This window comes from Theobroma umbraticum, unplaced genomic scaffold (assembly GCF_002168275.2).
Source record: "Theobroma umbraticum cultivar Fairchild unplaced genomic scaffold, ASM216827v3 scaffold_20.0, whole genome shotgun sequence".
NCBI lineage: Eukaryota > Viridiplantae > Streptophyta > Magnoliopsida > Malvales > Malvaceae > Theobroma > Theobroma umbraticum.
The window spans coordinates 1237361-1248330 of record NW_018397266.1 but is presented as its reverse complement, the minus strand read 5'-3'; the positions used below and the strand labels follow the sequence as shown (position 1 = coordinate 1248330).

Here is a 10970-nt window from a genome sequence, read left to right as displayed (position 1 = left end):
GCTATATTTATTTTTATTATTTGTGTTTATATCATTTTATATATCATTCAACACATAAGAAAGGAAAACAATTTCATTTTATAAATGCAATGAGTTTTTTAAATTTGTACTAAAAAGATTGACAAATCTCTTTTTTTTCTAAACTAGATTTTTTAAAATAATAGTAATTTATTTATTTATTTAATAAAAAATAAAGTGACATTCTCTATTATATTAATATTTTAAATTAATATTTGATGAGTATGTTTATGCACTCAAATATCTATTTCAGAAAAAAAAATCAAAATTATTTACATATTAACATAAGGATCATTATACAGAAAATACATTATTTAGTATTATTTATGAACAAATATTTTTTGTACTTGGGATTATTCAAAGAGTAAACAAATTGAGACTCACACAAGTTTTCTATTGCTTAATTCACATGAAAGAGCAAACATCCCACAAACTAGTTTTCTGATCAGAATCCAACCCACCAAGATTGAGCTTACGTTCTAATGACTTTTTGCTGCTGTTCTCCTTAATCTGGAGAAGCTTGTCGTAGACACACCATGGAAAGCTGATGAAATGCTCTCGATCCATTCCTTCATTGTAGCAACCCCAAAAGCTGGGATGGTAGGTCACATGATACCAAGCTGAAGCTTTTGCAAATAGATTGCGCACATTAGACTTTGACTCATGACTTGCTTTTTCATTGAACCAGCCTTTGACTTCTTTCTTCAATGACTTGACAGCCAAAACAACTGTTTCCAAGTCCCTTCTTCGATCAAAAGATTTCGACATTTTTATGATGCATCCACTGATCATTTCAGCCTCAGTTTTAATCCCATAGTAACGCATCAGGCTAGAAAGTTTATTATCATACTCACTTTTGTAATGGAAAGCGTCATTGACATAAGCCTTGAAGCCGTCGACTTCCATGTCAGAGTCATAGGATTGCTCTGCTACTTTCTTGGTGAATTGTTTAGCACCACTCACCCCCGTCCCCATAGCTTTCACCTCGTGGTAAAGCTGCCCAATGACACTCTCTGATTCATATGTGAATTTATCAGGCTTTTCCATGAAATCTGGATATTCATGGACACGTAGACGATGGGGTATTTTGGCAGGAACACCAGTTTTGGGGAAGTCAACTGCAATGGATGATAGCTTGGCCAGCTCAATGCATGGCTCACTCAATGCCTTAGTAGGCTCCTTATCTGCGAAGACTGTGTGGGCATTCGAAATGATCCCCAAGCTGTCATTGATTATGTAGTTCGTAAAATACTCAGCAACCTCCTGTACACCATGAAGTCGATATGTTAAAAGGTAGACAGATTGCAATTAAAATTTAACACATATAGAAGCAAACATTCCTTCCTGGCTGCTATAAATAGAGATACAGAACCCAGGAGTTTAGTAATACCTCTATAGTAACATCATGATCCAAAGAGGAACTTGATGCTGAACCATAATCCATGGGCGGAAATTGGCAGGGGGGAATCAGATCTTCATCCCAACAAACAAAGTACAAGTCGCCATCCAGATCACTTCCCGAACATTCATTTGGATGAGGTCTGTTTGATCATGTAAACAGTATCAGTGAACGAAGTGTTTTAACTATAGAAAGAAACCTGTAGATAATTGAGTGCTAAAAGGAAACATCTTATGCAATGATATGATAATTAAGTGCTAAAAGGAATTCATAATTCAAAAACATTCACAAAAGCAAATGAATATCGGGGATGGTCACACCTATTTCCTTTTTGTGGAAAAACAATGCAATCCACCATGTGATGCAAAACCACGGCATCCACAGCCTTCAGAACCCGTAGGTCTCCAGGGTGCAAACAAGGATTTTTAGCAACAGCTACTTTCCCCTCAACAACATGGCGACCATCGACTTTGAATGTTGAGAGGGAATCGTCGGAAAGTTGCCCCCTGCTAAACACAGAATACTGCACAAACACCTGACCATATTCTAAAGTCCCCGTCTCATCTAGACAGCCCATCATGGTTCTCCCATTTGGAACGAAAATCCTCGTTTTGGTCCTCAAATCTACCAATTTTGAAGCACGAATGGTTTGTAGCATCATTGACAGAAACGGTTCTGAATCTGGGGGGTAACCACACATGAGCATTCCTCTTAAACAATTGGCAAGTTCTCCATGAGATATCCACTCCATTGCCTCCCGTGCCCTTTCTGGATCCATCAAAATTGCATCCAATTCATTTAAAACCTCTGTCTGTTTCCTTTCAAAAACAGAATCCTTAACTCCAAGAGTGGACATAAGGATGATTATTTGGCGATTAAGATAACAAGGGAGACGCTTGCTCCATGACAGCACATCTAGACTAGTACTATCTGCATCGTACTTCTGCATACTCTTTCTCAATGATAATTTTACTGAAGATGTTGGATCGACAGCTACAACTCCTTTGTACCCACCATATCGAATTTGAAATGCAGATGGAGTGTGAGTTCTCAAGCCACATTTCAAGGCCACTTCCTTAGCAAGCTTTTCAGATATCTTTCCAATGCCATCAGAGAAACAATACTTACTTTCACCAGTTTCCACTTCAATGTCAGGAATGATTTTAATTTCATTCATGCTCACTTCTATAGTTTCCCTAGATGAGCTCAAAGACTGACCTAATCTGGCTGCATATTTTGCCACATTCCTTATGACATGAAAATGACCCATTGTCTCTCTGATATCTACTGCTGTAAGCCCAGGTTTTGAAGCAAACATCCAAATGGAGTTTTCTCGTAATTGACTTGTTGAACAAGCCAGAAACTCAAACTTCTTGTCTCCAATGACAATGCCCTTTATAAGAATCGACAAGATCCTGTCATAAATTCTATTGTGCTTTCCATCACTCGTAACTGATGTGCTTGAAGACAAATCTGTGGAATGCATCTTTCCTAGTTCCTCATCAACGAAAGAAACGCGAAGAAAGTTATCAATATCTTTAATGTAATTACGTAGCACACGATTTGAAAGGTTCAATTCCGGACCACAGAAGTACACCTTAGATGGTGTGACTTGAACCCTTCTCACTGCTACTAGCCCATCATTAGAGGGAAGAATGGGAGGCCTTAGAGGTCTTTCCAACTCACGGTATTTCTTATACTGCTCAGCCAGCCACTTTGCAGGTTCATAGCAATATTCTTTTAAGCTATACAATTTCTCCAAAGCATGTTCTATGAATACAATATCTATTCTACGAGGGTCAACCAACTGATAGAAATCGGCATCAAGAGTTGAAGGGAGAAGACAACCATGTTGGACCAGGGAATTTACTTTGAACAAGACACCATATGGCAAGTCAAAACCTTCAGGTGGAGTTATCATAGGAACAAGATCAGGGTTGCAAGAAAAACTACAACCATTCTCCAGAATGAAATTGTCTTCAACTTTCCTATAATAAAAACTCTCATCAAATTTTGGGAGTTTCACACCTCGAGGGAGCTCCAAACATAAAGCAAAAGTCTGACCAATGCAATGGCCCGGAGTAAAATCTACATCCCTAATCCACTGGTCATCGTCATCTTCACCAACTTCCTTAGAAGAGTTAACGATAGTTAAATCTTTCTCATAGATCCGAGGAGCACCAAGTAACTATAAATGTAAAATAAGATAGAAAGGAGCAAAATAAAATCAATAATAATCCCCCATGATGGTGGCAAAACTTAAAACTATTATACCATTTTGTAACACTAAAAATGGGGGAAAAGTCATAAATATTAAGGGGTAAAATACATGCATACTTACATACATACATACATACATACATACATACATATATATATATATACACAAACACACACATACATGCAAAGATAGAGTTGTTTAAAAAAGACTAAAACATACACTTCAAAAATTACTTAAACAAGTGAGCTAGAGAGTAAAATAAATAAATAAATTTATTTTTCTTTTATCATAAAGCATAGAACTATATTTTATATGAAAATTATTAGCAAAATAAGAATATCATAGCAATGGTTTGAGAAAATTTTTTACTCTTTTTTAACAATAATATGATATTTTTAACAATTGAAAAAATAAAAAAAAATTAAGTTAATGGGTGAAGTTCAAATTTAAAAATATTTATGGGAAAGAGACATATTTATTGGATAAATTAAGAATAGTGTGTGTGCATGGTGATCTAAGAAGACAGGGTTATCCAAGTCTCACAAGTCACAAAGCCATGCATTGTTCTTCAAATAAGAAAGAGGCTTTTGTAACATCTAGTGATAGAAAGAGAACAGGAATCAATCCAAATCAAACCAACCAATTTGCAGCATACCTGAATGATCAGAAACTTCTTAGTTTGATCCAGGGGATAGTGTAGCACAATCTGCCAAACACTGTCATCGAACAGTTCAAGCTTGTAGTCCGTCGAATTATACGATAGAAGAAAGTATAATCTGTCCAATTTGGACCCATACTTCAAGGAGACCGTATCCTTTTTCCAAAGGACAGAAAACTTTTGTCTCGAAACCTGACATCCGAAGTGCAACATCAAATTATCTATGCTGTTCAGGTTGAACTGTGGCTTCGGTGTTGGGATAATGTTGTGCTTCAGTGTCCAGGCTTTCAAATAAGAATCGTTATGCCATAGAGCTTGATCAGCAGTCCAGGCCAAGACCATGTCAGCATCTTCAGCTGTTTTGAATTGGACCTTGGCATGAGCTCTCGAGCCTTCCTTTCTGGACTGCCCAACTTTCACAGTCTCGATGGCTCCCTTCCCTATATATTCCTCTAGAAATTCCGTCACTTCTCGTTGAGACACTCCAGAAGCAAACCCAAAGAGCTTAATTGTTTTACCCATTTATTCCCTCCAATCAAATTACTTTTTACCTGCAATTCCCATGAACAGCACAAAACCAATCGTAAAAACATGATCGCAAAGCAAATCAACATGAAAAAGAGCAAGAGAGACTTACAACTTTCCAGAGATATCAGGCTCACAGCAAAAGAGATGGGAGAAAAACCAAAACGAAGAGAGAGAGACACAGAGGATATCCATTGTGGCGCCATGGAAATATAAGGAAGCACGGTTTGAGATTCTATGCTTTGCATGATTATTTTACTCCGTTTGTAAGCATCTTTTTGCTGACGTCTGAAGCTGATGTGAGGGGGAGATGACTTCAAGCTCCCACGGGGTTGCGCTCCTCAACGACGATTGACACGTTTCGACATCCTATTGGTTACCCAACCAAAATAATTTAAACAGGAATTTTATTTAATTATTATAAGAATTTATTATTTGTACAGTTTAAAACCCCACAAATAAAAATTTGACACGTGTCTATTAATTTATTAAGTTTTATGAGTATTAAACTTGTTTAAGAAAAGCATATATAGTTTAAATTGCTTTGCCAGCAAGGTTTCCATCTTAATTAGTTTAGATTTATTTATAAACACCTTGGTAATCTAAGTCTGCTGAAACTTGGGGGTATTCTTTACCTTTGGCCAGGGTGAAAGCTATGCCTCATTTTACCAAGAAGGATACAAGAGAAAAAGAAGCCACGTCTGTTTTTTCCCTGACAAGGAATTCTCTCCTTCTCAGGGGAGAAGAAGGCATATACTTTTGGTTCAAAAAGAGTGATACTTAGACGTGCTTTGAATCCTTTGATAGAATCACAATGTGATGGAATCTTGCCTTGCTACCCTTTTAAGCTTGGGGTCGATGCATAACTTGGCTTGCCATGATGAATGGAAGATACCCTTCACGCGGCAGTTTAAGTTTCCTACTATCTTTCCCTTCTGAATTCTCAAGCATTGAAAGACTGGAATTTTAGCTTTGCTTGATTACCTGAATTACTCAAATTCCCGCAAACTTGACGACAACCAAATTCAGAATACTCTTTGAATTGAAGTTCAAGTAACTTGCCAGTAGAATTTTCTTCATTGACACAATCAGTCACATTCATTGCTGATGTTCAAAGTAGCCCGTTAATAGTTTATATGATCACAACAACCTGCCTGGTAGACTAGCTCAATCACATTGACTCAATGTGTTCTTCAGGTTCTGTTAACAGCAATTGTACAGTGTTTTCACTTTTCACTATTAATTTTCTGCATTGAAATGTAAAATTGGCGAAGTAAGCGCATACATAGTCTGCAGCGATGAAGTTCTAATTTGACTACTGGAGCCGAGTGCAGCCTGATGTCCCGCAAGTAGGACTAATTTACAAGATCATGTAAACAAAATTTCCCTCCAAGAGGAGATACTAGTGCAAATAAATATACCTTCGAAGACAAAACATCAAGCACCAAGCTACAAACCTAATTTGTTTATGCTACAACAAGACATTCAAAATTTTGTTCAACCTCACCAAGATAATAAATATGTGCATTTGAAGATCAAAATAAATAAACTAGATGCCAGTGAGTTCAACTCTAATTGACTGGATGAATTTACCCAAGCAAGATCATAAGCAGATTATAACAGCAGCTCAGCAATCTGAACAGCATTAAGTGCAGCTCCCTTACGTACTTGGTCACCACAAACAAAGATGTCCAACCTATTTGAAGACTTCGTATTAGCATGCAAATCCTCTAAAAAGGGACAACTAAAAGTGCACGGAAAGAGGAATTTTACCCATGATTTCCTTCTTGAGATACATCCTGGCGAATTCTGCCAACTGCAACATCATCTTTGTTTGACACCTCCAATGGTGTAGGGAAGTGATTAGAAGCCCGATCATCAATAACTACTACTCCAGGAGCATTTTTCAAAATTTCTCTTGCTGTTTCCTGATCAACAAAACAATTAACAAAAGACAAGTTTAAAATAAAACAAAGGCTACATCTCTCATGACAAAGATGTTTTTGGGCCAGAAACAGGAAATCAGAAGACTCTTCTATATAGGAACAGATGCAGCCAAGCTTTTTACTTGTGCTGTACTTCTAACAATTAAAACACACACACACACACACAATGACATAAGCTTTGATTTAATCTTATATCTTTCATCATTCTAGTCTCTTACACTCACAACCCTTTTGAATAAAATAGCTATTATGTCTTGATGGAAAGACAACATAGAATTTAATGTAATGTATTCTTTTATTAAATTTAAGCTAACACATTCTCAGGATCCGATTGTTGAAACATCATAAAATCTATCTGTATAATATTTGAGACTCAATAAATGATTGCAATTTGAAAAAGATACCAGAGAACAAATAGTAATATAAAGTATTATATAATTCACGGTATGTTTGTGAGCACATTCTCTCTTTAAGATCAATAGCAATAAAACATCTTTCCAAGTTCTCTTAAGATAGCATGAAATAAGATTTAGGATAAACAAGCTCTAAAAAAAGTATATCAACCTCAGATAAATTGCCATTGGCTAGCCAAAAATGAATTGGCATTGTTTTTAAAACAGGAAAACTCTGATTTTGGTTTCTAGTTTGAAAATATGATGCTCTTATTTCTGCTGCAGTCTGCTCCATTTTCTCCACTATTGACCACTATGATTAGGGATGATATAAATTTGGGGTCCTAGGCTGCTTTACTAGTATTGTACTACATATAACATATTTGACAACATTGTCCTCAATAATGTGACTTGAATGTATGACGTCTCTTCCATTTCTAATTTTCTTTGTTCTATTCATATAAATTAGAACAAAATCTGAATTTAAACCTAACCCACTCTTTACATCTTCCATCCCCAGAGATAAAAATGATGAAAGGAAAAGGGGGGAAAAAACTCACAACTACAAGTACAATCAGCTAAAAATATTACTAAAAAGAGCTTAAAATGACAAAAGACGAATGTAATGCATGTAAATGTCCTAGATCTAGCAATAATGGCAGAAGAAGGCAAATGTTTGTGACTTGTTCTTCAATTTATTTCATATATTGATGATGAAATTGTAAATTCACAAAATTACAAAACATTACCTCATCAAGGGGCTTCTCAAACTGAAGATTCACACTCTCAGCATGTGCACGCATCACAGGAACTCGTATGCATGTGGCAGTCACTTTGACATTCACGTCGTTCTGAGATAAGGGGAAGGACAATCATGTAAGACAAAACATGTTTCTATTACAAATCTCATTCTCCGGAAAGTTCAAAGGAAAATGATATATTAGATGATTTAATATATCAGAACCCTTTAACTACTTACCCAGATTTTCCTTGTCTCTTTTACCATTTTCATTTCCTCTTCATTATATCCATTCTCAAGAACAGGGGCATTATGTGAGAACAAATTAAAAGCATACTGCAAAAGCAAAAGGAACAAAAGAAAATTATAATAAACTTGGTGAGATCAAAAGATATTCATAAATTTATGGACACTGTAAAAGAAATATACATACTTGTTGGTTAAAGATATTACGAGTTGGTGGTTTCCCTTCCAGGACCTAAAAACAAATGCAGCAAGAAATTGATTTAAAAGAAAAAATGAGTCAAATGCTCAGATAGACAAGTAAACAATAAAATAAAAAAGAGGGAAAAAAAAACTCCATCAAATAACCTCACGGGTTTGTAGCTCAAGCTCATGCATGGCAGCAGCACCAGCACCACTAGCTGCCTGATATGTACTAACCACCATACGGGTCACCTTAAACATGGCATGAACAAAATCAATGCTTGAATCATACATTGTCAGGCAAGCATCAGATATTTAAGTTGCTTGATGCAGCATAGGAAAAACTTAGGCAGTGAAAATGGCAAAAGCTCAAAACAAGGAACAATTGACATCCTGCCTTAAAGATTCAAAATACATTTTTTTCCTTTCTTAGTATCTCATTAAAGTTTCAGTTAAAATTAATCCACTATAAAATGCAAACAACCTAAATCATTATATCATACTAATTAAAACTCTAATAGTTCATTTCTTGCCTAGTAGCTTTTACAAGCAATCAATTATTCATCTTACTTCAAACTTGCTATGACTTCAATTTGTTACCTATTAGTTTTGCCAAACAATCCCTTCATTCCTGTTTCTATTTTACTTTGCTTTATATTGCACTTCTGCAAGAGAAACAACCCAATCTAAAGTAAATGGCTAAAGATTGTTACATGTGGGAATATCATATAAGGGCTATAGACTGTTTCCATAACAATACATTTTGTACTCTCCATTACTTGAGCACTTTAAAACACCATCCATCTAATAAACCCAAATGCAGCATCAAACCATTGATGCAAAAACAATTTCTACATAAGGCTTAGTCTACCAATCAAAAATTTTCAGTATACATAAAGTTAATAACCCCAAATGATTGAAACTTCATCTTTTACCTTAGCACGGCGATGAAGAGGGGTAGCAGCCATTAAGCAAATGATAGTAGAACAATTCGGATTCGCTATCAAAGCACCCTTTTTCATCCCAACTTTAATCCCATCCATTGCTTCCGGATTCACTTCAGGAATCACTAAAGGCACTCCATCAACCATTCGAAACGCCGAGCTGTTATCCACCACAATGGCACCTTTCTCAACCGCAATGGGACCGAATTCTTTGCTTATCGACCCACCAGCACTAAAGAGTGCGATGTCGACGTCGTCAAAGCTGTCGGCGGTGAGTTCCTGGACAGTCAAGGTGCGGTCGTGGAAGGTAACGGATTTGCCAGCGGAGCGTTTGGAGGCGAGGAGCTTGAGGGAGCGGTAAGGGAAGTCGCGATCAGAGAGGACGGAGAGGAATTCTTGGCCGACGGCGCCAGTGACGCCTACGACGGCTACGGAAGGGCCCGATTCTTGGAAGGACATGCGTACTTTGGTAGGAAATTTGCTGGTTTGGCGTTTGGGTTTTGGGGTGGAAAGGAGATGGGGTTTGAGAGGGTGGCTGAGAAAGGCCATTGTGAAGACTGAAGACTAAAGAGTGGTGGGGTTTAAGCTTCAAGGAGAGAAGGGGTTTAGCCTTTGAGGAAAAGCAGAGCAAGGGGTAGTGCTGGCGGCTGACTGCTCCTCCTTTTAAATTTTGTGTGCGCTGAAAGCTGAATAAGTGAATAAAGATGACGGGAAAGGTTTCAACTTCGATGGTTTTGGACTCATAGAAGTCGGACCAATGTTGTCCTTGGAGGGCCGTATAATACATTATGTACAATACATTATACGCATTATATATGATATAATATGATATTAATAAAAAAATTATATATACTTTTGATCAAATATCGAAAACATATTTACAATACATGAACATATCTACATTTTTTATAAACTTAATTGAAATTTAACTTTTAATTATATTGAAATGGTTATATTTTATATTAGTAATAACACTTTTATACATAAAGATTTTTTATTTATAACGTATTAATTTTCTTTTATTTTATAAATCGTATCGTACTTATATCAATATAAAATTTTTTATATCTTCAAATTATTTGAGATAAAATTTCAAAGTTTAACAAAGAAGATATCTCATCAGGGATAATAATTATTTTTCTAAGTTCATTGTTATTTTAACTTTGTAGACTGAAATTAACCTCTTATTGAAATCTTCAAATTTTAGATATTTTAAATTATTCAAAAGATTTATATGAAAATATTTGAATTTATAATATGATGTATTTTTATTTTTAATTCAATTTTTTCATATTCAATATAACAGTATAAAAAAGTTGAAAGATTAATCCTTTCAGTAAAAACTAAGGACGAATATGTTTTTCTATCTTTTATAAAATCAATTTTAAAAAATAAAACTACCTATTTTTTCTTTTCACAAAACTTATTTTCTTTCAAAATATAACCTTTTTTTCCTCTTTTTAAAACACTATTTTTTTTACCTCTTTCACCCACATAATGGGTGTACCAAATTCTAGTAATTTTTATATGTTAAAGCTATAGTAATTATAATTATAGTAAAAGCTCATGAAATTAAGTGTTTAATATCTTATGTAAAAGCTAAAATGATATTTTAGAGTTTAAAAGAATTTAAAACACTTAATAAGAATGTCCTTTCAAAAATTTGATTTATGTTATGAATATTTTTGTGAATATCCATTTA

The 10970-nt window shown here is 35.4% G+C and overlaps 2 protein-coding genes across 3 annotated transcripts; both read right to left on the bottom strand.

Annotated features, from left to right (window-relative positions):
- Positions 1 to 317: 317 nt before the first annotated feature.
- On the bottom strand, positions 318 to 5067 carry LOC110423116 (putative RNA-dependent RNA polymerase 1). Of its 2 annotated transcripts, none has more exons than XM_021437250.1 (5): positions 4934 to 5067; positions 4294 to 4847; positions 1738 to 3605; positions 1409 to 1559; positions 318 to 1281 (listed from the first exon to the last, which is right to left on the bottom strand). In XM_021437250.1, exons 2-5 carry the CDS (start codon positions 4816 to 4818, stop codon positions 424 to 426), a joined length of 3402 nt encoding a protein of 1133 aa, XP_021292925.1. In that variant the 5' UTR covers positions 4819 to 4847; positions 4934 to 5067; the 3' UTR covers positions 318 to 423. The 2 variants fall into 2 exon arrangements, with proteins under 2 accessions (XP_021292925.1, XP_021292926.1); XM_021437251.1 differs by having other exon boundaries at positions 1738 to 3548.
- Positions 5068 to 6203: 1136 nt separating this feature from the next.
- Positions 6204 to 9986, bottom strand: LOC110423198 (semialdehyde dehydrogenase family protein). Its single transcript, XM_021437355.1, has 7 exons — positions 9260 to 9986; positions 8490 to 8576; positions 8332 to 8376; positions 8139 to 8234; positions 7909 to 8010; positions 6595 to 6749; positions 6204 to 6517 (listed from the first exon to the last, which is right to left on the bottom strand). The coding sequence occupies exons 1-7, from the start codon at positions 9815 to 9817 to the stop codon at positions 6436 to 6438; spliced, it is 1125 nt and encodes a 374-aa protein (XP_021293030.1). The 5' UTR covers positions 9818 to 9986; the 3' UTR covers positions 6204 to 6435.
- Positions 9987 to 10970: the final 984 nt, after the last annotated feature.